This window comes from Xiphias gladius, chromosome 17 (genome assembly GCF_016859285.1).
Source record: "Xiphias gladius isolate SHS-SW01 ecotype Sanya breed wild chromosome 17, ASM1685928v1, whole genome shotgun sequence".
Taxonomy (NCBI): Eukaryota; Metazoa; Chordata; class Actinopteri; order Istiophoriformes; family Xiphiidae; genus Xiphias; species Xiphias gladius.
The window spans coordinates 6,133,274-6,160,707 of record NC_053416.1 but is presented as its reverse complement, the minus strand read 5'-3'; the positions used below and the strand labels follow the sequence as shown (position 1 = coordinate 6,160,707).

At 41.5% G+C, this 27,434-nt stretch overlaps 1 protein-coding gene across 5 annotated transcripts in view; it reads left to right on the top strand.

Moving 5' to 3' along the window:
* The first annotated feature begins 4,416 nt into the window (after positions 1-4,416).
* cadm1a (cell adhesion molecule 1a) overlaps positions 4,417-27,434 on the top strand; it is a 374,105-nt gene continuing 351,087 nt past the window's right edge. For 4 of the 5 annotated variants that reach the window (XM_040151024.1, XM_040151022.1, XM_040151020.1 and 1 more), the window contains exon 1: positions 4,424-4,503. In XM_040151024.1, coding sequence (XP_040006958.1) covers positions 4,431-4,503 — 73 coding nt within the window. In that variant the 5' untranslated portion in view covers positions 4,424-4,430. Of the gene's footprint in view, positions 4,504-27,434 lie in introns of all 5 variants that reach the window. The other variant, XM_040151021.1, reaches the window with a different exon arrangement.

Sequence of the window (27,434 nt, the reverse complement as noted above, 5' to 3'; positions counted from 1 at the left end):
ACCAACCAATAATCATTTGAATACCACAGCCTATCTGAGTATTGTTGCTGACCATGTGCATCCCTTTATGGCCAAAATTTACCCATGTACTAATGGCTACTTCAAGCATGATAATATCACAAAGCATAAGTCCTTGACCAAAAGACCAAGGGGTCAGACCAAGAGCAGACTTCAGAAGCTATCTTCCTCGCATTTATATCACAAAACTGTTTTCTTATTGGGAATTGAATTTCTCATCTTTCCGGGATCTCCTCGGGGACTCAATGGGAGAGGAGCTCGTCCAGCTTGAAAGAATGACATGCAAGACCGGATGTGAAAAAATGACATGCAAGGCTGGATGTAACAGTTGGGTGCATCTCCAAACAAGCAGCAGTTCCAGCCAGCTCTGGAACTAAAGTCCAATAATAGCTAGACCCTCTCCTTTTCTGGAGATCTGAGCACTGCTGAGTCAGAGTTTTCAGCAGAGAACAACATGGTCATCAGTACGCAACTGAGGGTTGCTTATAGACCTTTTTGACATACTAAGCCGACAATTTGACACATCCTAGCAGGAAAAACACTGGTGTAATTAAAACATAAATGGTGGCTGCGTACAGTACCTTTTAGTTTTGCCAGTTCCAAGGTCCATGCATTGTGCATACTGGCTAACTGGCATGGCTTACTGGGGTGTTTGGAAGGAATTACCTGCCTGACACCAAGTGGTCTTGTGGGTAGGGAGCTTTCGCAAAGACCTTGTGATTCTAAACAAGTTGTTAGGATGAACTGAGAATGTCTGGCTGAGGCCCCTTTCCTCAAGGTCTCCAACTGCCTTATCAGGAGGATTTTTTTCTGCATCCAGTGTAAAGTAGGGGACATGGAATCATAGTGTGCCATATTTCAGAGCCTCTATTGCTTCAAAGTCACTGAGAGCCTCTATATACTACTTCTGGGGTCACCTGTCATCACTGTCAGGGTATCAAGCTGCTAATCCTCCCTGGAAAAGCTTATACCTAGATGCTGGAGTGGACATTGTAGCTGACTGAGTTCTAAGATTCAGGAGGAACAATGCTGTTTATGCCTTGGTTGAGGAACAGTGGATTAGCTCTTTGCCCTTGCCCGAATACTGAAAGGGTAATGGAAATTTGCCCATCCAGTCACCTTGTGTTTTGTGGATTTGAAAAAGACTTATGACCATGTTGGCGGGGTATCTTGTGGGGGGTACTGTGGTAGTATCGGATTTGGGGGTGGACTCTGCCATGGTTATGCCTTGTCACCTTTGTGATTTTCATGAACAGAATGTCTAGGCACTAGAAGGGAAGATTGTACAGCATGTGTCCAGCATTGTGGTCTCAGGATGACGTGGTTCTGTTGGCTTCATCAGACTGTGACCTCCAGTGCGCACTGTGGTGATCCACAGCCGAATACAAAGCATTGGGTATTACAGTCAGCACATCCGGTAAACAATGGATTACTTTCTTCATATTGGGATTGAGTCACTATCCCAAGTGAAGGAGTTCAAGTATCTCAGGGTTTTGTTCATGAATGAGGGTAAGATGAAATGTGAAGTCAACAGGCGGATTGGTACTATGCCAGCAGTAATATGGACATTTTGTTGAAGAGGGAACTGAGTCTGGATCCGAAGTTCTTGTTTTACAACCAATCTTCTTTGAACTCTTTGATTCCAACTCTTACCTATGTTTACAACACAAAAGACATAAATAAACATGGTGTCTTTTTACTAGCTTTCTATCTTTGTAGATGGTTGTTCTGTCTTATCTTTTTATGTGAGTGAATGTTGGCCCTCTATATCTATGCACCACATCTTTTTGTGTCCAAAATACTTTACATTGAGAAATAAGACTACATCAAAACCTAGTATATGGCTGGACCCCCCTTCATCTGTTTGCTCACACATGCAGTGCGTATACTGCTCTATTGTTCCATGTAGGTTGTCCAATCCTCTACCAGGCTATCAAAACTGTCCACACTTCCAGACATTTTAATGTAGGTTTATTTCCTTTCCACTGCACAATATCACTTATTTTACCTTTGTTTTCGTTTAACACACACGTCCCCACCTCCTGCTAGCTTGTCCATCAACGCAGCTTCCATGAGGGGTGGGCAGACAAAATTACACAGAAGTCAGTTTTCTCCCTATTTTGCCTGTCCGTTGCACGTTAGGGATTCTCACAGCCTCGTTGCCAGCAGCAATAGGTGAGTTGAACCATGAGATACAGAATGTAAATTCAAGACACAAAGGTGTCACTCCGCTGACGTCCCACTCGACCTGTTAACAAGGCATGCTGGCCATTGTAACAGTAAAAAAAAAACAACAGTGTCCGATGCCTTTTTCTAAATATGGAAATAATGTAATGTTTTACCAAATACATAACAAATACAGAGAGCCGGAGCTGTTCCAAAAGCACTGCCATTTCAAATGTGGAACGTGAGCATAACTCAACATGACATCATTTTTTTTTTTTTTTTTTTTTGGCTGGACCACAGCAGTGAGGCCAATCTTAGAAATGCAAATGTCTGTGACTGACTGACTGAGTGATTAAGTTTAACCACACATTCACACCTCTCTATGCGTCACATTCAGTTGAGCGTAAAGCAGCTGACATAGATGTGAATGAGCCTCTAACCTATTCTCTGAGTGATCATTTTACAAGTAAATAGAGCCAAGATCACAGCACAGCCATTGTCTTTATCTCATGTGTATGTCGATATTGTCAGACGACGGTGCGGTTATAAAATCAGGATTTTAGCAGAGCAGCAGCTTGGAAATGGCTTGGAAGTAACTGCGGGTTAACACGTAGTCTTGATGGGCCGCGTTGCAGTCACTATTTCATACCTGTTCCGTTGCCGGACAACAGAAACAGAAAAACGTGTAACTGAGAACAGCTTTATTGGGAATTCGCTTATATTAGAATAATGTATATGTGAGCACAGAGAGTAGGAGATATGCAAACAGATTAAGGGCTGAAAAGACTTGACCCTGGGCAGAATGCAAATACGACGCAATGGCGTCATGGATATGCTTATTCGTGTATTACGTCATCTAGCAACATTTGGCTACTTTTCAAGCAGGCTTTAGCTACTTTCTGCTCAATTTCCCATATTGGCCATACGCCGTCCAGCTGTGTGCTATGTTTTTACCTGGTCTTGTTTGTTAACTGCTACAGTGGTCACTATAACTTGTCAACAGGTTAAGAAGTACATCAGCGGACTGATACCTGTGTGTTTTGAAATTTGCACTTGAACAGTAAAGACACTCTATATCACTATATCTCGTGGTTCGGCTCATCATTTATTGCTGTTAATGGTGAGTGTATTTTTCACAACCAAGGCTGTAAGAGCTCCAACTTTGTATTTCCAAATCAAATTTAAGTGAGAAAATGAAATCGGTCTGGGTATGGGTTCTGAGTCTCTGCAATGTTCTGAATTTTAGCTGCAAGAGCAAAGTCATCATCACAGCTTTGGAAGTCCACCATAATGCAAATTTTTGCAATCAATAAAAACTACAGACAGAGAGTTTATTCCACTAGGGGAAATTATTGGCCCTTAGCCTGAACCTGTAACTTTTTGTTGCCAGGTTCTGTCTTGGGTTTGCCCAACGGGAATGTTTTGGTTATACTGCACATTATTACACAAGCCAACACTGGGACAAACTGTCATTTTAATGCACTGTTCGTTAAGGCCAGTGCAGTTCGGACAGACAGCAAATGAAGAAGTGCTGCTACTATTGATTTTCTTCCAGGGAGTGAACGAGACCGGCAGCGGACCAACTCCGACCGAGTGAACAACTCTCCAGGTCGGCTGCCCCAGAGGATGCATTGGTCCTGCTTTTCCTTCTCCTCTGTCAAGCCGCCCCGACTGCCCGAGTCTCTCCTGCATCAGGGAGTGGCAGGTTAAGAATCACCTGGGAGGGCTGGCGGGTGGGGGCCTCGGGGGGGGGTTCCAAATTACTATGGCTGGTCCCGCTTGTGTGAGGTATTGCATATTGCAAGTGGGTGAATTCATTAGTGCAGTTTCTTCTAATGGAAATACCCCAAAATACAAAAAAAAAAAAAAAAAAAAAAAAGGACAAAAGTTTTAAAGTTTTTATTAAAAATCGTTTTCTAGAGAGGCCAGGACCATCCAACAACACCACACAAACAGAGACACACACACCCCTGCTCGCCACTCCCGCAGCACAGCAGAGCCTTAAAAACACCGAAAACCTTTGCCGAGTGTTGTTATTTTTATTTTTTTTTATTTTTTTTTAATTCTAAGTAAATTCACAGTGGTGGGATACAGGGCATTCGTTGCGAGCAGCACGATTGATCAAAACCGCGAATTAAATGAATATGGTAAATAGTGCCCTCCCTTTCTTGCATCTCATTAACTGAGTCCCGTTGTAGCTATAGGTGAAGCTGCCTCTCTCTGCCATACTGAAGCAGGTGTCCAACATGGCGAACGCTGGCAGTGGCTCTCTCGCGACTACTCTCTTTTTATTCATGTTTCAAGCGGCTCTGCACAAAGGTAAGGACTTTTTTTTGTTTCCCTCTGACGCCGAGATGAAAACACACACGCTTTCCGCTCAGATTTGTGTTTACGTTGAAGAGTGTGTGTGTGTGTGTGTTGTTGTTTTTTTTTAAATCAGCGTACTGGGGGAATCTTTGAACGTGCGCGGCAGAGCGTTTGGTTGCATGATGATGATGATGATGATGATGTTGTTGATGTTGATGTCGATGTCGATGTCGTTGAGCGAGCGAGGAAGACCCCAACTGTCCCGCAAAGTTGAAATGCTGAACAGAAACGACGGATTTGTGCTCCTGCCATGTGTGCGACCGGGCGTCGGGGGGATCCGCCGGCTGCACGACTTCGGTCGGCTCGCGAGCGACGGCGATCCATCGCCGCGCAAGCCGAGCAACTCTCAGACGTCGCCAATTCTGACGGGCGAGAACCGGAGAGTGTGGTCTTTCGCCGTTCGGGACGTGCGGCCGGTCCGCCAACTTGGTCACTTTTTGTTAGCAGAGGCTGTTCGAAGCGGAGCCGGGGCTGCTGCAAACCCCAGAAAAAAAACACACACACACACACACACACACACGAGAAACAGCGCTGCGTTTAAAGTGGGATACGCAGCCGCCTTCAGCGTGCGGTTCGAGGAAAGTCCTCGAGCAAACTCGACTCAGAACTGCGCTGATTTTGTTTTTTTAAATTGGACGTTACTGAATCAAAGGTTCGTCTAAAGTAGAGCACAACTCGAGAGCTACGAAAAACACCGCGCCGTTGTATCAGTTCGGCGCAAAGCTCACGAGCGAGCAGCTGTTCGCCGGTTAGTCCCGGTCTTTCTTTTCTAGGATTCGTTTACCGTGGGCCACCCCGCCGGGTTTGACCGGGAGACTCTTTAGAAAGACGCATCCGAAAGTTCAAATTTCAACGACGCGAGTGCTGCTCGGTGTTTCGGATGCGCGCCGAAACGAAGAGCATCTCCGCGTGCTCCACGCTATGTCTCCCGTTGCCCCCTAACGCGCATCTGCCCCCGCCGGTAAACAGGGGAAGAATAATTTGCCCGAGTTTCCAGTCGCGTTCCGGGCCGCGTTACCACAATATCGTGACTGGGTGTCGCGGCAGCGGCAGCGGCAGCGGCGTAACATCGGAGCCTGGTTCCGGCTTAGTAATCTTGGGTCAGACGCTTTCCAGAAGCGGACCGGGTCGGAGACGAAGCTCGCTGGGGGTGAAAACCGCGACACACATTTTTTTATTTTGGGGTCTCCGAGCGACCGGGTGATGTCGTGAGTGACGTTCGCGAGTTGGCGGGCTGCGGAACAGGGCACGGACGTCTGCTCACCCGTACCGAGACGGGGTAACGTGCTCCGCCAGATATGGCCAGCGAGGGTTGAGGTCACCCCCCCCCCCTTTTTTTTTTTTTTGCGAGGCTGCGCGCTCTGTGTTTGGTCGTGAACCACCGAGGGAGACGCGCCTTCGGTTCGGGGTTATTTATCTTTTGCGCACCGACACCGATAAAGATGTAGAAACAGCGCGCTAGGACCCCCCCCACCCGCCACACACACACACACGCACACACAGAAAGCTGCATGCCGGTATAAACTGGGAACGCGTTCAGACGGCTCACACAGTTACATAACTGGTTAAACTATAGCCATGCCGCTATGTAGTCGACCTCTTGCTCCAGCTTTATTTACGTAAAGTCAGTTCTGTCACGAACGACTGCAAACTCAAAGTTATTCAGTGCAAAGCTGCTCTTCACAACAATATAAACCTTTTTTTTTTGAGTCTCTCTTGCTGAGAGAGACAGGGAGGCAGATGTCGACGTTTGTTACATCGTGGATTATCCACCAGGCTTAATCCATTACAGCGTTTTATCCATTAAAATGGAGGCACGTTGATAATGCCCCCCCCCCCCCATGCGACAAGTCAGTGAAAATGTCCCGTAAAGCTTAGGGGAACTAAACGAGGCTCTGTTATTCTTTTTGGACGCCGGGCAGTGCTGCTCTACCTCCACGGAAATGGCTCCACTGATTTCAAACGAGGCTCGGGGTCGCTCGCACAAAGCGTGTCCATTATTTGCCCCCAGCGCACAGTGGGCTGGCGCGTTGCGCCGAGCGTCGCTCCTTTGCGTTTCCCCGCGACACAGAAAAAACGCACGGGAGTTGGCGCTGTCCAGTGCAGTCGGCGTTAATGGCTTTCGGCCCAACTGCAAGTTCCATTTCAGCGCCGAGCCTCGCCTCGCACTGTCACCGGATCACACAAGTGCCCCAAATTAAATGGACCCGCGAGGAAGCGCTCACAGTTCACTGCATGTGACTGCCAGTGCTCGCGTTTCAGCGGGGGCTCAGGGGCGGATGCGGCGTAACCCCCAGAGATGCCGTCCATCCCCCTGGAAAGAAGTCGATGAGGGATATGCTTTGTCAGAAAATTTGAAACTGATGTCAACTGACTCAAACATGATGCGGGAATTGACCGTGCGGGAGTCTTAGACTGTGCTCGTGATATTTCCCCCCCCCAACCCTTGCCTATTAGAAATAAACAGCAAATGACTTTGGTGTTCTCTCTTTGAAGATTAAAGGGTTTGCGCTGAGTACTGAGATGACAAGCTCCCTATTTTTAGGCCATGAAAGAATCTAAAGCCACATTTTATTGAGGCAATTAGAAAGAAACTAAAACATATTACCAATATATTGGTATCAATATAACCACATAAAGACTTGTATTAAAACACATAGATTTTGGTGTCATAAGTCTGCACACAATCATTCCATTGTGCGATTTAATTATAATTTAATTTAATTTATTTTGTTAACTGTTGTTTTTTTTTTTTAAATGGTAAAGGCAGTTTTCTGTTAGTTTCTGTCAGAAGTAGTTTGGTCGCAAAGTTGTTAAAAAAAAAAAAAAAAAAATCTTGAATCCAGTAATGACTGGAATAACAGTGGTAATCACGCTGCCCTATAGTGATTAAAAATGCCAGGCAGGCAGGCATATCTTGTATCCTGTTATAATTTATGCATGGTGGTACGCTATTAAAATGTATGACATTTAGTCGTCTTTATGCGATCCCCTTTATGGCTTTTGAATGGAAATGTTTCGTAAATCCAATTGTAATCCAGATTATACGGCGAGAACACCAGCGGCAGGGCCCCTTTACAGGTGTCATTACAGAGTGCCGACAGGGCACGACGCTCTGACCACGAGCTTGCTGAGGCTCGAAAACTTGGTTAGGCAATCTACCGGGTATAGTAGGAGGCAACTCTCCATTCATTTTTCTGTTGTTTATGTGATGGTGAGATCCTGCAGGTGAGAGCAGGGACTGTGTGTGTGTGTGTGTGTGTGTGTGTGTGTGTGTGTGAGACTGCGGGCAACATGTATGTTAAAATAACTTCACCATGACAAGTTTATTTTTTTTCCCTCAATTTACATGGTTCCTGTGGGTTTGATCTTGGAACTCTGATTGATTTTTCCTGTCAGTGTTTCAAATTGCAGTTGGTAAGAGCATTTTTTTTTTTTGTCTGTTGCATAGATTTGAGCTTTGCCAGAGAATCCAACACATCTTCCCATCGAAGGACATTGTGAAATTTTGTGTGGCTTTTGTTTTCTGCCGGCAAATAATAGTCATGCTTTCCTCAGACAATGCACGGTAGTGAGCAGATCCCATTGGAACTCATTGCTTTGTAGTGGTACAACATGTGTTGAGTTAATCATCTATTTTCTTCTGTCATTGTTGTCGCACCTTTGTCGACTGACATGCGATATACTGCATATCTTAGCAACGGACTATTCATTTTTAAATATGGAGTATAAAGACTAAGTTAATAGATAGCTGAAAAACATTTATTTACTGTATGTTAGTGGTTGTTGGCCTGAGTTTACAGTTTTTACTATTTTATTTAGTCCTATACTGCTTATTATTATTATTATTATCATTGAAAGCTGAAGGATGTATGAACTGGTATCTTTATGGCGAAAAAAATGGTAGTGCACACAATTTTTTTTTTAATTTTTTATTTCAGTCGTCGAAGTTTAGACCGCAGTTAGCATTTATTTGCTTTAAATATATATTAGCTCTCAAATCTGAATGTTTACATCCACCCTTTCCATGCGACAACTCATTTAAGATTTGAGCTCCACGCTGCCTTTTCATGCCTGTTGTGCGCTTCGCAAGAGATGAATTGCCCTTCTTGAAAAATGTGCCTCCGTGTCACTGTTTAACAAGAAGTGACACTTTCAAGACAGCCCCCACTTCACAGGGTCCTGAAGGCAAAAAAATAAGAAGGCGAAGCAGGACTTAAACTGTAAACATCCGTTTTGTTTAACAGTTACTGAGCAGGCTAGTCTCGTGTACCGGTTGCGATCAGCAGACCAGCGTGGTGCTCGTGGTGCACTGAAGGAGAAGCTGAGCCCTCCGGGGTAGCTAACAACTGCTTCACGTCTTCCGACCTCAAGTAAAAGTGATGCAGTGGTAAGTGATGTGCGGTAGCCCACACGGACATCAGAAATGTTTGGAAAGGTATAGAAGCACTGTAGAAAAGATCCCAACTAAATGGCAGAGTATAGTATAGTGTTGTTACTTTTAAACAGCAGCTATGATGCAGGTGTGATAATGACACACCTGTTGTAAAACCGATCAACATTTCAGTCATCTCTTTTTTTGGGTGACGCCCTGATGCTGAAATGATTATAATTAAAGCTGAAATGAATGATTAATTTTTAGTGCCATTGTACCACTCCTGCCTATTCAGGGATGGCTGTAGATTTATCCGTATTGCCTTGTTTTTTTTTTGTTGTTTTTAATTTTCTGATAAAACAGATGCTGCTTCTTGAAATCAGAATTATAGTTTAGACTGTATTTTATTCAGGCACAGTTATTGCATGGTTGCCCTTTTGGTAAATGGAGAGGGGGGAAAAAAAAGGGTTTTGTGGAAAAGCTTGTTTATATTCCTCAACATAAAGTCGAAGTATTGTTTTGGTATCTGTTACCGAAACTCTGGTGCTGGAGCTGGTACCGAAAAAATCAAAGAAAGATACTTAGGCCTAAATGAGAGACAAATCACAGTTCTCTGCCATAAATCTCACTCTGCAATTTGCTATTCTTCTTCACTGATTTAAACGACTCCCTGTTGCATAAAAGTTTACTCACAGCAGATGATGCACAGTATTTTGTGCCAAAGTGCATGTCAACACACGTATCTGTGTGTTTGAAACAGATCAGTTCATTTAATACCATGTATGGTATGAGTATTAAGGAGCTCTGTTGGTGGTGATATGCTGCAGTTTTTAAAAGAAATTATAGTCAGTGTCCTGTAATGATCAAAATTATGTTTTAAAGACAAAAAATAAGAGAATGAAACAACTAACTTGATAGTTTATTTCTTTCCTTTGAAAAACTTTTGACACGAAAATTGCCATTTTGGTTTTCAACTTGAACTAGCACAAAAACATTGACTGCAGGCAGCTTCAGTTACAAAGAAAACCTGTATCAGACTTAGTTGAATCCTCGTACAGCATGGTTTGGCTCTGAGTCAAGCTGGTAGGAGCCCTGGTGATGGAAAACAGGTGTGGAAATGGACTTGTTCTCTCCATCTGTACCCCCCAGCAGTTTCCCCAGCTGTAATGAAGAACAATGGCTATCTTCCTGAAGGGAGGAGACCCCAAGTGACCCCCCGCCGCCTTCTCCTCCTCCCCCTCCCCCCCGATTTACAGTGAGTCGGCTGGCAAGCCAACAGATGACTGGGCTGGGTCGCATCTGGCCTCTGTGCTCTTAGTGTAATCAAAGAGAAAAAAAAAAAGGTTTATGGCCTACTTGTTAGTGAGCCGCCGACTGATGGGATGTCAAGTAAGCATGCTCCGATTCCAAATCTCTCGAGGGGTTAGGGGGTGGGGGTGGGGGAAGGGATGAGGTGGTGGGCGTGGGCAGCAATCTGCCATTCTGAAAGCAGCGTACTGGTCTAGGTATCAAATTAGACGGTGCTGTGCTATGACACAAGTGAAATAAGTCAAATTCAGCTGACATTTGAATATTTATTATCACATTTACATAATGGCGATGCATTAAAGGTCACTGAGGTGAATGCAAATATTTTCTGAATATAACTTGTAGGAGTCTTGTCCGGCTGAGTCCTCAAGCTACTCTGCTAAAAACAAATGCTGACTAGTTTGAGAAATCAGTAAGCCACTGGAAAAGGTGGGAGATTTGGAGTCTGAGGAGCTGAGGCATTACACAAGGATGTGATACATTTGTTCAGGGATTAAAGTGGAAAACATGTCATGCACACAGTACTTTTATCACATTATGTCTTGACCAGCTTTACTTTACGTGCCAGTTACAATTTTAAGGGGCACACTACCAACATTACCCATAAGGATCTGTCTATTTGTCATGGTTAGTGCCACTCAGGCTGTGAAAACAGTTGTACGATGTCTTCTCTTTGCTTGGTGAATGGTGAAGTAGTTAGTCTCCCAACTTTATGTAAATTCAGTGCTAAATCATTCTTGAAAGTATATACATACTTTTAAACTGCTATATATATATATATATATATATATATATATATATATGAATGAGTCAGATTTGGTTTTTCAGAGGAATGGTGTGATGTACAGCACATTGTGTGGAACTTTGTGGAGCCGGCCGTACTGGTGACGGCATTAGAATATTGCGCTCTTTGATCATTACTGGGTCAATGTTTTAATGTTAGCCTCTGTTGCTACAGACATTGATATGTTGGTGACCAAGAGCCATTCAGAAGAAGACTACCTCTGTGATTTTTGTTCTGATAAAACCACAAGTCATTTCAGACAAGTGAGAGCCATCTCCAGATCAGGTGTCATCTGCGCCAAATGAAGGAAAGGACTTGAGTTCTCTCATTCAGAGAGAAACGAGACTGTTCCTTCCTCTTGCGCGAACATCAGAACACTGAGAACAACTACTGTTGTACTTAAGTGATAATGTAGAGCAGTACTCTGTTTGTTGTATGGGGTCAGATATTATTTAGAAACCGTGGCCCCCGAAGCAGCTTGGCTCCAATTCAATTTCTTGCCGTCTGACGGTGTCAGGACCACACAAAAGCGCTGCCTGAGCTAACTTTTAAAAACTTTAATATAGTCTCATTAAGTGCGATTTGTGGGTTAAAATTGGCATTTCATCAGCAGGCTGTCAACTGGAAACATATGGGCTAGCATCTACAGTAAGATCCACCTTTACAGAAGGGTGTTTTCACACTGTCATGGAGAAACAATGACACAAAACTATGACCTCGTGAAGCACAAGGAGGAGCCCTGGCAACATGAGAGCACGGCCTCGGGCAGGTGGATCTGCCCTGTGCATCTGACACACGCAAGCTATCCTGATCAAACACTGGCAACCGGGACAAAACACACACACACACACCAAGTATATGATAACAGTGTAAAAAATTAAGAGCCTGATTAAAAATACCATTCGATTAAGAAACTACATTTTCATACGACTGTAAATAGGGTTATGGCAACTGTTGCAGCTTTAATGCCTGAAATCATTAAAGAGAGGTGGAAATGAATGCAGTCCATGTATTAAGAGATCTGTAACTGCATTAGTTTCCTAACAGTGTTCAACCCTTTCGGATTTTTTTCCCCCCCAATTTATAGTGCTGCTGGGTGAATACATGCTTGACTAAATTGTTGTGCGGTTGTTGGTAACAATCTCTGTGCCATAAATTCTCAATACGGGCCTTTATTTTCCATCAACAGCAGAGAGAATCAGGTCTTTATTTGGAGCAGGGTTATGTTAGAGACAGGCCTTCGTTGTCCCTCTGTTAATGCAAACCCAATACTTCCTCAATGTTTACCTGTTAACCGTTAAGTCATGTCATACTTATTCTCGTAGGCGGCTGCTCAGAGTCTATTTTGTTTTTTAACAGAAATAACACTTCCTTTTTTTGCTGTTTTTGGATTTCTGTTAAAGTACCCTCAGTAAAACTCACATTAAAACTCTTCGATCAGCCCGATGGGCATAACCCCCTCCCTTTTTTATGATGGGCTTTTAATTTGAAAAATCTGCGGGGAATGTTGAGTTTAATTAATGGTCGCTTAACAGCAATAAAACAAATGGCAAAGTGGACGAGACTGGAAATAATAAGTGACCGAAAGTTCATTCTGCCGAAAAGAAAATTCTAAGCATCAGAGTGATCAGTATGTACATTGTGCTTTCAATACTGATTCATTTAGCAATCATAATTTCTTGATTAATTTCCTAGTGTGTAGTGTCAAATGATGAAAGATGCCAATCGCAAGTTATCAGAGACCAAATTGAATCTGACAATTATCAAAGAAAAAAACATGTAATTTCCCTGTTTGGTCAATTTATCAGTGAGATACTGATAATCATTTCAGCCATAATGCGGGGGGGGGTCATGTCAAGGACAACGGAGCACTATTTGTAAGAAAAGGTGAAAGCCCTAATACATGCATGTGGTTGACTAATGTAATCTGAAGTCCTAAGTGAACCATTATCAATCACAGCAAGAAATGTTTTCCATTCTTTTTTTTTTTTTTGAATTTACAAAGGACAACAAGTGGCCTTTGATTGCTCCTTTCCTCCCAGTTTGAGACCTTCATCATCTTGCTCCGCTATGGAGTCACAGGGAGGCATAATTGGACCCATTTTGCCTGCATTCACCGATACAATGCTGAGTTCAACAATGAATGAATAAGGAATCAATGCATATCATTTGTGCTTTCAACCAAATAAACAATACAGCTGGTGTTCCGTTGTAATCATTGGAGGGGAAATGAATGCCCTTCTGAATACAATACAGGTATGCATCACCCATTGGAGCACAGTAGGCTTGAGTGATCTGGGTTCTCCCATCTTTCATTTTACATAACACTCCAGCTTGTATTACATTTCAGTGAATTTGCTCCTGATGAGACCCTTCAGGCTGTTACACTGTCTACCATGGAACTCGATCACGTCTCCCTACTGTGCTCAGTTGCCGTCCTTTGTCTCATCTATTGTAACTCTGTCTTGAGAGATATTTTCTGCACTGATGCCAGACAACTGCTACACAATAACGCTCTCATTTTCTTGGTGTCCTAGTTGGATGTTGCAGAGGAAAATCGTACCTGCTAAAGAACGATAGGGCCCTCCATTCTGCAGAAATCATAGATTGCAAGGCTGTGAATTACCACTTAGTTTCATTTATTGTCACAATCTGGTTCTCTTTTGTGTGAAAAAGAACTTGCAGTAGCACAAGAAAACAATTCCTTCCTGAGCTACTTTGTTTTCCAGTAGTCGTAATTCAGGCGAAATATGTTTTCGGGGATGAACTCTGAGCCATTGCAAGTAAAGCCTATTGTTTTTATATATTCATTATTACTCTAGTTAACCCTTTTAATACCCACTGCCTGGTTTACCTGGGTCCACTTTTGCTCCAATGTGACGTCATCTGACAGCGTCCCGTGTTGGCCAATCAGACTGGCGCAAATGCACATTCCAGGTAGAATACTGGTGAATGTGAATGGGATACTTCTACTGTTTACTTTGTGAATGACAGTTCTGTTTTTCGGTCTCCTGTAGTGCGTAAGGTTTCAGTTGCTGAGCATTAAAGCAGGATTATTTGTAGTACAGCACTTTTTTAAAAACAAAAAAATTACCAAAGTAACTGAAAAAAGAATAGAGTAAGCTATTGATACATACTGTGTATTATTAAAGATGTCCTGAGCTGATCCCCAACTGTCAGGGCTGGTAAAATCTTTATGGATTTTTTTTTTTTTTTTTTTTGACCATACCACCGGCCCACCGATGTGGCGGCCCACTGGGATTTGTCCATTGTAGTCCGGATGACTTGTCCCACTATGTCTCTTTTTAAGTCCTGCTGCATAAACCGGTGGAAAATAAGTGTGTTAAAATGAAATATTAATTGGGTGCAGCGGTGAGTGATTCCGAGTTCAGACACTGAGGTTGGAAAGATACAGATTCACTAAGCTCCGACACTAATAATCATTAGCGAGGTGGTGTCGAAAACATTCAGATGCAGCTTCTCATTTTATCGGGTGGAGAGCGTTGCTTTTGGTGTTAAAATGACAAACGTTGCCGGCGGTATGTCAAATCAGTTGCAACTAATTAATGTTAATCGTGTCAGTAACTTGATGCCATGCCTAAATTAAACTTGGCTGTTGTCGGTTTGTGTGCTCCCTGCACACTCCTATCAGTACTTGTCAAGGTTAGTTTGTGAGGGAAGAACCGCCACTCTGTAACACCACTGTAAAACAACTGTACTGAGTGTTTCTTTAGTTCCCACAAATAAAACAGAGTGAGACATCTTCTTTCTAGTGGTTCGCGTCATGTCACTGCCGGGGATAGCATTCTCCCAAATTAACTTTCATTCATATCATATCAATAATTTAAGCTTGTAGACTTTATATTTTTGAACCAGGACCTTCAGTGTTTGAATCAAGAAGCTCATAGAAAAGAAATTGAGTGAGATGCACCCGGCTAACATAAATTAAGTATGGGATCGAACTCGGTATTGACAGATACCCAATATTAAATGACTCAGATCAGGGCCAAAAAAACACGGGACATCGCTATATATTATGTGTTCGTATTGATGTAACTTATTAACTCTAGCAGCCTTTAAAGTTCTACATAGTGCCAGGATCCTGCGGGCGTAACAATGGGTAATAAAAGGTTCCTTTCCAAAGCAAGCTGCAATATAAAAGACAGTGAATGAATTGATTTATTGGTATAGTTTTGTTGCCTTTTTGGTTAATATTCTGTGCGCTGGCTAGCTCCTGATCAAGTTGTCAGTCTCTGCTGCCTACCAAAATAAAAACAGAGTTAAAGAAAAAAATGGTAAGTTGGCATCAAAGTCTTTCGCCAAGTGAGTCTGATTTCGCAGCGAACATCTCATCAATTAAGAGTATAAAAGACGATGTTTGAAGTGGCAATCTCGAAGATTTTCATTTAAATTAAAGTCTGTTAAGTCACTATCACTGAATGAGGTGAAACAATGGTGACTGAGTCTATGGCCCTCTGATGTAAGTATTGCAATATTGATAGATTTGAGGTATTATAACCTGGGTGCCTGTGGCGACATTCCCAGGAAAATTGCTGTATTAAGTTACTGCTAATGCAAACCGAACATTTCCTACTGCTGCAGCTGCACATTAAAAGCCTTTAACTGGCAAAACATGAGCTGACTTTTACTGAATTAGTCACAGGAAATTTTGTTTGTTTGTCAGCGAGCTTAGCACTTACTGCTATTGTTCATCAAAAATGTGTTTACAAAACGAGACCAGTCATTTTTGGCATTTTCGGACAGATGATCGGTTTGAAATATTGCTGGGAGTAACGGAACAAGAAGGAGCAGCCACAGTGAGCTATTAGATGAAGAGCTGCAGTCGACAGGCTGCATAACTTCAACTTCTCAGTGAGGCGACCAACTCCTTTCACTGTGCCCTGCTGTTCGCAGACTCATGCCGTGTGCAGCATAAAATCAGATCACGGTTGATCCCAGAATGATGGAAAAAGGCCAATTATTGCCTGACTTCTTTGTTAGAACGACAGTAGTTTTGTTTTCCTGCCCCCAGAACTCTGTGACCTGTCAAATTAAACCGCATTTGCTGTTCTCGCCAGCAACTACAGGTGTCGCCAAATAAAGCTGGACTTAAATCTTTTGCAACTCGAATGTGAACACAGGTTTTTCCTCACTAACAAAAGCACCTTTGGTGAAATGCTATGCATGCTTGTGCTCCTTTCTGCTGCAAGCCAAGGCTCTCTGCAGTTTGGCCTTCAGTTTGGCTGTCAATGAGTACCATTGTGTTTGTTAGGATTTTACTGTAAATCTTAACTTGGCCTTCTTCTGTAACAGAAAAGTTACAGAACACATGGGTATTTTAAAGAAGGAAACCAGCAGTGATTGGAAAAAATATCAAAACACAAAAAACACTTTTTTGCCTCAAACAAAGATTGCAAATCATCTCTGGGTGTAATGTAAAGTGTGTGAATTTATATTTTGGGCATCTTTCTCTTTTTTTTTGTCTTGTTTTTTTTCCCCCAGAACAAAATTAATCAGGCCCTTGAAACAACTATATTTCAACAAGTAGGACACCCCCCCCCCCGCTCTCCATCAGCCTCTGATCAGCCAGACTTTGAATCCAGTTCACTGTGTATGTCCTCTTGCGCTTTTGCTTGAGGAAGACATGCAGTAACCTTCAAAGATGAATATTTAAATAAATCAGTTTTCAACAGCAATAAATAAATAAACGAATCTCACTGAATCATACAATTGAAATCCGCAGTTTTAGTGTGTGTGTGTGTGTGTGTGTGTGTGTGTGTGTGTGTGTAATTTTTGTTTCCCACAGATAAACACCCAAAGAAAATCATCGATTGATAGATGTAGTTGTTCTAATAGAAGTACAATGCAGAAGGTACAGTACATATTTCAGCTGTCTTGAATTGTTTTTGATTTTTACATTGTGACAATTAAAAGGCGAGTTCTTGCGTAGAACCACCCTCCAGAACTCACATCCACCAAGCTCTCAGGGAGAAATTACATCCTGCAGGAGGTACAGATACCAATTTGTGAGCCAAAGGGAGCGTTAGAAAAAGTGCCTGCACGCCACGCTCCCACACAACTTTATTGTACGAACAACACTTGGAACCCAGGTCTCTTTGTCAGTTCATGGCTCTTTGCTGTTTGACCTCAAGACAAGCTGTTGTGCTGAAATTGCTGTCCATCAATCCATCCATCCATTACAAGGTCTTGTGGAGTGTGACCGTGTGCGGGCATTGTGATTTTCTCCATGAGTTTACGCTCGCCCAGCCCTTAATGAGTTTGCATTTTTCTTGTGATTATCCACTAACAGTAGACTAAATCCAGCCAAAAGACAATTTGCTGTATGGGAGGTGAAAGACATTTCTGTGAAATGTAGGACATCACTAACTGAACTTGAAATAAATCAGGCAGAGAAAATGTCTACAGCTGACATTGCAACTGAAAAGTCATTAAATAATAACAAAGTGAAGATAACAGATTGATGATGTCCACTTAGTGTATTTATGTGTGATGGGTCTCAAATAACACCAGGCTTTACCTGTCCCCCCAGCCTTAACATACCCGATTTAAGCAGTGGTTTCAACTTTAAATGAGGTAAAATGTTCAGTTGGAACATCAATAAGCAGCTCTATATTTTAGGGTTTACCAAAGGTTGTTTAAAACACCATGGGCAGGGTATGTGTCTCTGACTGAAAATAGAAATGAAAGGAAATGTTTGAACCTGGCCGGTTTTCCAAAGCGGTTCCTGCTGCTTTGAAGTGTGTAGTATTTGTTGGGCTTCACTTGGCTGTCAGATTAATACCTCCTCGACTGAAAATGAAAATGGGTGAAGGAGCAGTTAATCCGCATAAGAATATTTTTCGAGGATGAGAAGCTGCGGGTCTAGCAAACTGTCTGCGTATTGATTGGTTGTCTGGCATTGCAGAGCTGACCTGACGTGCCAGGATCATCTAATTCTCTCTACATTGCTGATTGCCGTGAGTCTTGGCTTATCTTAAAATTTCTTCTCTCAGTTGCCAGTTACGATGATAGAATACCTGCTAAAATAGCAGTATCTGTAAAGTTGGGGGGGGGGTTGCATTCTGAGCATTTACAGGGTCTACTGATATTTTGAAAGTCTTTACTTGATGTGGCATGGTTGTTATCCATTTAGAATTGGTCAGTGATGAAATTTATGTTTACGTAGGAGCAGGTAAAGTTGTCAACTACACCTACGTGCAGAGCTTTACAAGTACAGTTATTGTGAAGCTAACTGAGGTGACATAACCTAACATAACTACTAATAGTATGTAGTTATTAACATTTCCATCCATCCATCCACACATGAAGGGAAAGGGGTGAAACACCCGCCATCAGAAAGGGGGGGGGGGCGTGTTGAATTGTGCAAACGGGGATAACGGCACACAATTTCACGGTTTTGGGCTCGAACACAACGTACTCACACACACAGTGAAGTAGCGGTGTGAAGAATGCGAAAAAAAGAGCTCAAGTTCAAATCCTGCCTACTTTCGCACCTCTGCGTGCCTGTTCAATGGCTGCATGAAGTGCCCGTTTGGGAAAGTTGTAAATCTGATAAGCACCTCCATTTGAAGGAAACTGGGGCCTTTTCGTTCGGAAATTTCCATTCATTTTTTTAAGTTTCAAAAGTGTAAAACAACATCAGAATAATCTTAAATCATCTCTAAAAAGTGTTTTCCCATATTTTGTAATGGTGCAGTGCAAAATGGACCAACAGGTTCCCTAGTGCATGGCAATATACAAGTACTTAAGGATATTTTCTAAGGTTAGGTTGCTGTAAGTTCAATTTGTGCAACTCATTTTTTTTCTAATAGATAAAGTATTTTCCTTAGCTCTCCTATAAGAGCCTTATGCAAATGGGCACTGATTTCAAGTCAAGTCAGTTTTCTTAATATAACCCAAAATTACAAAGTTGCCTCGGGGTACTTTACAATCTATGGCTATTATGTTTTTTTTTTTTTTTTTTTAATTTTGTCAACATGATTGACCATGAGCAGAATGGAGTTTGTCAGTTTACATGCAGTGATTTGAGTAGTTCATGATCCAAGGTTGTGGACCATCAAATTGAAATCTGAGACAATGTGTTCTCATACCGCCGCCTACATAGCCACTTAGCGTGCTCCTGTCACTGTACATCCTCCGTGTCAACTCTGACCTGTTGAACAATACTAGCGGAGGGTGGTGCTTCAACATACATTATATTGCCTCCCACACAAGAATAATTGGCCTATAATTGTGGTTTAGAAGGTTCTGTTAGTGCTTTTTGAAAGCCATATAACACCATTATACCTCACATTGGAGGTAATGTTTTTTTCATACGGTATAAAAGAGATAAGTTTCCGTTAAGTGAGACAAGAATGTGCTCTTGTGCCAAGAATATACTTAAAGTCTTAAGGGGACTAAAGTCTCTAGACCTCTTATTGATTGCAATGAGGGCCGTGCTCCTTTTGCCATTCTTCTCAATCTGATTGGTTAACTATAAAATTGCTAAATAGTCAGGCAATAGTTTAGCAGTCACTGGCTTCTTATTTTGTAAATACCAGATCCCGTAACATCTGTTGCACCTGTGCTACAATTCAGCAACTTCTCTATACAAGTACTTAATACCTTTTTTTTTTTTTTTTTTTAGGTGAATTAGTAAAAACAAATTTAGTAAAATTACAAACCTCCTTGTCTTCTTGAGGAATTTTTTAGGGCACAGATAGTTTCACCCTTTTTGATGGTGGTGTTTCACTGTATTAACATTGCTGTCTTATTTTTCTTTTTTTCTTTCTTTCTTGTAGTTATTGTTACATCGTACCTATAAATTATGTTTTTGTGTCGTCCGTCTGTTCATCCGTCCGTACGTCCGTCCTTACACCCGTCCCGATCTCGTTAACGCAGTTACTCAGGAACGCCTGTAGGGAATTTCATTACATCTGGCACAAACGTCCACTTTGACTTAAGGATGAACTCATTAGAATTTGGTGGTCAAAGGTAAAGGTCACTGTAAACTCATAAAACATGTATTTGGCCGTAACTCAAGAATTCATACTCTAATTATGATAAAATACGCTTTATACATTTTTATTAAATTTCTTCCAAGTGTTCACTATATGTATTATGAGTCTTGACAGACATGGATATAAACTGCAGTTTGACTGGTTGGGGGAGGCATACAACTGCGATGCAGCAATTCTAGCTTCTGTATTGAATTTTTTGAATTTAATTTATTTTTATCAATTTACTGTTTCAGCGCATTTTCACCATGACTTCTGCCAGTGTGTTACAATCAACTGGAGCACATTTACATGGAAGCATGACATCTGTGTATCAGGGTTGAATGAATTGGTTATCAATTGGTGATTAGGGTTTCGGTTTTCCACTGGTTATACTTACTGGTTATACAGCGGCTTTTAATTTGTTCAAATATTCTCTTGTCAGTCAATAATATTAAAAAAGGAGCATAGTGTGAAAGAGCACATCAGACAGTAAAAATCAATTCATTGCGTCCTCTGTCATCCACAGATGGTGCCACTTCAATCTCCTTTCTATTTTGTCAAGCTAATGTGCTGAAAGATGACAAGGGTGGGTCATTTCAGAGCAAAAATAGCAAAAGGCTGAGTGTGATGGCCATGTCAGTCTGCCTTCTATTTTGTCACACTAATGTTTGGAAAAATGACAACTGTGGTTCATTTCAGAGGAAAAATGGCAAAGGCAGTAGCCTGTGACTTCAGGTCCAATGCTGCCAAATTTTCAAGATGTGATCCCCTCCTGTGATAGACTGGTGACCTAGCTGGGATGTTTACTTGCCTTTGCCCAGTGCATGCTGGGAGAGGTTCCACTGAGCACTCACCTTAGGGGTAGCTGGGGTAGGTGATACAGATGTATCGTAAATTGTTGGAGCTTTTGGTTTGCTCCTCAGAGGGTGTTTGAGTAGGGCTGGGTATCGAACACCAGTGTTTTTTTTCCAATTGGCCGAAATGTATGTGTAGCACAGAGTATCGGAAAAGTCAAGTACTTAAAGCTGGCATTTAATGTCTGGTCAGATTGGTACTGTGGCTTTGATTATTCCTCATACCTTATCATTTGACTCAAAATTTAGCCGATTTTTATTCAGGCAAGGTTTTTCTGTCGCTTCTTGTGTTGAGCATTTATACCATTTTAACATCTGAAAGAAAGGAAGAGCGAGAAGAACAAAGGTACACGGTGTCATTTTGTTTTTGGCACTGAAACTCACACTATCAAGAAAAGCACCAGTATCAAAAATTTCAAAGGACACCCAGCCCTTGACTGTATATGATATGTGTCAAAAACACTGAGTTGACTGACTTTCTTTGCTGTACAGATGCGGTTTTGTTTCCGCGTCCGGCTTGATTCAACACTTACTGTAGCTCGTTCCCAATGAGACTGCCGCATTCAAATCGTGGCTCGCGACAAAAAAAACTCTTGGGTCTGCCGTGACCTCTGCTCTGCATAGAGCCGCCCCGCGTTTCTGCTAGAATATGAGCTGCTTAACGCATTGATGAACGCTGATTAATTTATTCTGTCGGCTCTCATATAACAGGCATGGATGGGCATCAAACGCACGGTAGCGCATCCATTCAACGTACCCCTAGAAATTCAGTCTGGATTTTAAACCTTTTTATCCTGACGTGACTCTATGAACTGTAAAGGAACATATCCTGTTGGTCAGCTAGAGAATGAAAGCTTTTCTTGTATCGGCTTTGATTCGTTTATAAAGCTGAATATCCCCTCATTGGTCACATTAGTCAAATGGAGATCCCTGCTATGGTACATTGACTGAAGCTGCTGAGGGAAGAACCAGTGTCTTGCAAAAGCTGACACAGCCACTCCATATATGATTTTGAGTTTGTGCCAGTGAGTAATTTACCATGGCTTATAGACTGTGAATGTGTTTCCCACTGAAATTAATCAGGAGTTGGAACAATTGGACTTTGTTTAATGGAATTTTAGATTGAAGGAAAAGCTTGGGTGATTTCAGAGGGTAGTTTTGTTATTGCTATTTATTTAGACAGTAAATGTTGACCTTCAACTTTAGGCTTGAACTTTTAAAGACATGTATTTAGGTAGATACTGTATATACTGTATATGTTCTAACTACTTACTCCATGGTCACTGTATCATCGTCTTTACTATATAAAGTCATTTCAGTGTTTTTGACTTCATGTGTTTTAAATTAGACTACTTTCATGGTGATCTAATAATAAGTAAAGACTTTGTGATTTTTCCTGTAGACTTTTCATGGCAGAGTAGAGAGGAACTTGAAGTTTAAAGTATTAGACCTTCCTGTTGGAAAATAAAATTAAGAGTAGTGTAACGGCAAGGAATAATAAATACATGTGACATATAACAAAAGGAGAACAGTTATTCAAACGCAGACACAAAGTTCCTTCATTATCATCTTCCTTCTTTTTCCACAGAAAATGAATGACTATCAAATAACTAAATTTTAACTTTCGCTGTTTTTATTGTTTGAAAATTAACTAATTTAAAAAATGCGTACAGGCATTTGTAGTAATTTGGGTTTTTTTTAGACTAGAGAATAGACTAAAGAATTTACAAATAAATAATGAAACTACCCTTGACTAATGCTTTACAAGCCCTTACTAGTGTAAATGAATATGTCAGTCTGTTAAATACAAATGTTTTCAAGAAAAGTAGCAGCAAACAAACATTTGTTTTTTGAGTGTTACCCTCTGATATATTAAGTTTTCAAAAGTTTTTTTTTCATTCCATAGCAAAACTCAATCAATCACGAAAAACTCTTACTTCATGACTACGTGCTGTACTTGGCTGTAGTCGATATCTTGATGCATACATACATTTTCTTTCCTGTCCTTTTGATATATTTTGATGGTGGCCATCTGTATTCCAACGTCAAAAGAGGACAGACCGCTGCTAGATAATTAATGCCTTGTTTCTCCCTAGCCCAGCACCGCCCCACTTTGCAGGCTCCCTCTGACGTTTTGTTTTATTAAAGTTCCTGCATATGTGGCAGTAAAATCAGACTCCCCACAGAAACAAGGGGCTTATGGGGCACCTAGTCTTTGAGAAACTTCAGCCTCGACTGTGGAGAGGCAGCCTGGTAATTTCCCTAACTTTCACCGCCATCAGTGTAATGTCATCATGGTCCTGCCTGGAATAAATAGTGCATCGGTTAGCCTCCGTTCTCCCTGCTGTTTTGAATACCTCCGTGTGCATGCGTATGCATAGACCGCAGCCATTAGCGACAGTAAGGTAGCGATAGTGACTGAAAACCTTTAAAGAACTAGTTAAAGAGCTGGGAAGGTGGTGCCAAATAACTCAAAAGTTAAATGTGCAGCATATAACAAACTAGCAATGGCTGTCTCAGATAAATTCGGAGGTCATGAAGCCACAAAAATGCAATGTAACTGACTACAAAAATGGGCAAGGGTGCTTACTCAGTGGTATAAACCTTTTTGAATATTCATAGTCATATTGCACTTCTCATGCACTTGTTCCTTTAAAAAACTTTTTTTAAGGTGCCTCATGGAGAGATTGAGATGCCCTATAGTCAGTGCATATAAAGAGAGATCAGAAGTACACTGTGTGATCTGACCTCCTCAAACCTCCACAAACATCTGCAAAAAACTCCTGACCTCATCTGAACTGCTTATATTAATGCATCGAATCTGTGTGGAAAACTCTCACAGAGCCACAGCCAAACCTTCAGTATGTAGCCCCACTGCTTCCATATTTAGATGCTTTGAACAGCTTTGGATAACACACCCTGCTTTGTGCATGACTAGGATTAGGCCAGCTTCTCTGCTCCCCAGGTTGAAATGAAACTATTACTAATTGTGAGCTGATGAGCTATTTTAAGGTCAGATTGGATGCTGCAGTTTATCATGGCAGTAATGCACTATATCGGTTAAAATGTGAAATTGTGCATCAAATTTGTATTCATATTTAATTGGTTAATTAACAACCAAAAGCTGAAAAAGGAGGCCACTTGAAACTGATTAGATTATTTGGATGGTTCATGAGGTTAAATCCTCTTCATGTATATTATACTAACTATGCTATGCTACACTATACATTATAAATACTAGAAATATGTAGACATCAAAACACTACATCCATATATGATTGCTGAACATGTCATTTCAGCACCACAGGCATTAATAAGCTGCTATAACAGCTTTCACTCTTGGATAAGCTTTTCCATATTTTGAACGCGGCTGCAGGGATTTGCTCCCATCCAGCTACAAAGAGCGTTAGAGAAGTCGGCCACTGATGTTGGGTGACAAGGCCTGCAAGTGTTTGTTGTGTACCTCTTTTGTAGTGGTGGCATGCCGCTGCAAAATTATTGCCGCCGCTGCAACGTCATGAAGTCGCCGCTACACCAGTCTGCAGGGGGCTTTTCATTTGAAACGACGCATACAGGAGGTGGAGACATGTGGCGACACCCGGCCGAGGCAAGAGGGGGAGAGAGAAGAAAAAAAGAGGGAGAGAACGGTAGATTTAACTAGCTGACATTAAGTTAGATAGGTTTTATCACCTATTGATAATCACTCTAACCGCTGGCGTACTATGCGCATGCACGACCCAGTTACAACAAAACCATTCATAGTTGGACTGGGCATGAGGGTGTGCATGAGAGAGTGCAGCATGCGGGTTCCAGGACTGGGCTCAATCCACCACCACTCTTATTTTGTTTATTTTTATAATTTTTTTAAATTTGTTCATATTTATATGTTTTTAGTTTTTTAATATATATATATATATTTTTTTTTAAGCATTACATTGTCTCCTTTTGAAGAACATTGTGGCTTTTGAATCCTGCCGCGTACTAATTTTGATGCCCATTAATTTAATCTTGAGTATAATGAGCTGTAGTGCTATAACTCACCAGTTACAATTGCCTCTCTTTTTAGAACCTTGCATGAGATTCTAGAAACAAATTCACCAAAAAAAAAAAACCTTGCAGATTTTAAATAAACCATTGCAAAGGTGCTCGTTATGATCGCACCAATGAAACAAACGGGGAAAGACCTCTGAGGTGACCTACACTGATGCTAAACAAAGCTGACCTTTTCTCCCAGTCACATACAATTGCTCTCACTTCCCCTAGCAGCAAACTAAACCTTGCGGTTCCCTCCCTGCACTTAGCCTTCATAAAACATTAATCATTTCCAAGACATTGTGGCTTCGTTCACACCATGGTAAACTTATCCCATCTGACAGAAATACGTCTGAACTGTGATGCTTAGCACTTGCTAATTTATGTTTCCCTCTCAACCCAAATGGAGCGCTGTTTACACATTCATCAGCATGACGCCGCGTGCGCTCTCTCATCTAGTGTCTGCTTTCAGAATGCTACTTATGAGCCTTTTTTAAAAGACATTAACTCAGTCTTGTAATTTAATTGAAGTAAGGTCTTTTTGGAACAGAGAGTAGGTGAGGATGCGTAACCCTGAAAAGGTGGTTAGAAATGGAAGCAAAAATAGTAGCAATAATCCTAATTTGGTTAAAATAGAGCTCAGTGCCTTCGTGCGTTCAAGAGGTTGATTCCTTGTGAAAAAGACACTTTATGACAAAGCACTTTTCCACTCTTTGCTCTTTGGCCACAGTTTTGTCATGAAAAACACTCAAACCTACCAATGAAATCTACATGATACTGGATGAGGATTGACTATTCTCTGCGTACAAAACTTTTTGATGGGAACTCCAAGCACCCCAAACCCCTACTGTGGGAGGCCTTGTATTCTATATTGAACATGTTTCACATTACAGACTGTCGAAGTAGCAGTGAATTGATTTCTCTGACATAGTTGTATTTTTCTGCTGTGCACTAGGCCACGGCTCAGGCCAGGGTACAGTGACTCCAAAGAGCAGGCGGAGCACCGCAGTGTTTCAAGAGATTAGAGGATGGTCAGCCTGGGGAACCTAATCGATACAGTCTCTCAGGGAAGGGATTGACCATCCATTGATCCAGACCTAACAGGAGCCGGAGATGCACCAAACCACTGAAAGTAGAAGACTGATGATAACAGTACAGCCGCCTCACAGCTTGATTTCTGAATCACAGAAACCAAGGTGGCATTTAGGTGCTCATCAAAACAGTCATTATGTGAGGTCCTGAGTGAAGTAACTGACTTGGAAAAGCAGAACGAAATGCAGCGGTGTCCTGGGAGATTGTCCAGGCTTTAGGAAAAGTGAAAAACCAGTGGGCATGAACATTAAATGTTCACACTTTTGGTCAAAGTTTTTGTTTCAGTACAGCATCATGTTTAATTTTTCGTTTAGCGATAACGACCAACTGGGTACATTATATTTAAATGTCAGATTTAGAAAGGGCCTTACAGGGGAGACGGATGTATTCGTTGCTCCACTGTAGAATATAAAGAATCTAAAATATTAAAATGGCATTACAATTTTTTAAATAGAAATTCAATTTTTATGCCAGGAATGAAACTAATTTACTTTATATGGGGTCATAAATTGGATTATAGATTCACGCTGGCACTGTAGCATTCAGAGCCGTTATTTAAACAGGTCTTGTCCAAGGAATCTCAACACTTCCTGCAGATGTTTCACATTAAAAGCCTATGAGGACAGTAGGGAGAGATTCTGCCCTTTGAGCCAAACAGAAAGTGTTGAGTTTTATGAATATGGAATAAATGGCACAGTTGAACCAAATGGAATTAATTATTGAGTGAAAACAATACTGTATTTCAAGTACAAAGAAAAACTCAGAAGTGGTGTGATGAGTGTAAAACGAATTAATTGTACTGCTAGGTTAAGTGTTGTGGAAATGTACATTACCCTAAATATATCAGCACAACAGGTAAATATAGAGGAGCTTTTGAGCTTGCACAAACACCAAAATGCAGTAAAAGTAAATGCAGATGTGAGCAGAACAGAAAATTCCTCCGTCTGCCAATCCCATCTGTACGAGTGAACTCGTATCACGTTTGTGCACACATGCTCAGAAAATTGCCTGGTCTTTGTAAAGGTGGGGGGAAAAAACAATAGAAGTGAAAGAGTGGGGTCTGTCCAAGGTGTAATACTCATTCCCGTTCCCCTGCTGTCTCCCCCCTCTGAGAGACTGAACTGTATCCATCCTAAAGAATCCAAGGTGGTGTGGTGGTTGCACTAGGTATACACACAGTAGAATCTCATTTTACTGCCGTTGCTTCGGTATTGATTACATCCATATGATGACAGTTACCCCCCCCCCTGCAAACTGTGGAACTCATTGAAAAATTGGAGCAAGTCAGCAAGCACATTTTTCATTTCCGACATGTCTGAAACATGTCAAAAAAAAATAAAAACAAACGTAATAATTTCTTAATCCAACCACAACTCTGCTCAACCATACACAGCGATACCACAATTTCTGCTTTAGTTCAATCGTGTTAGTTATATTCT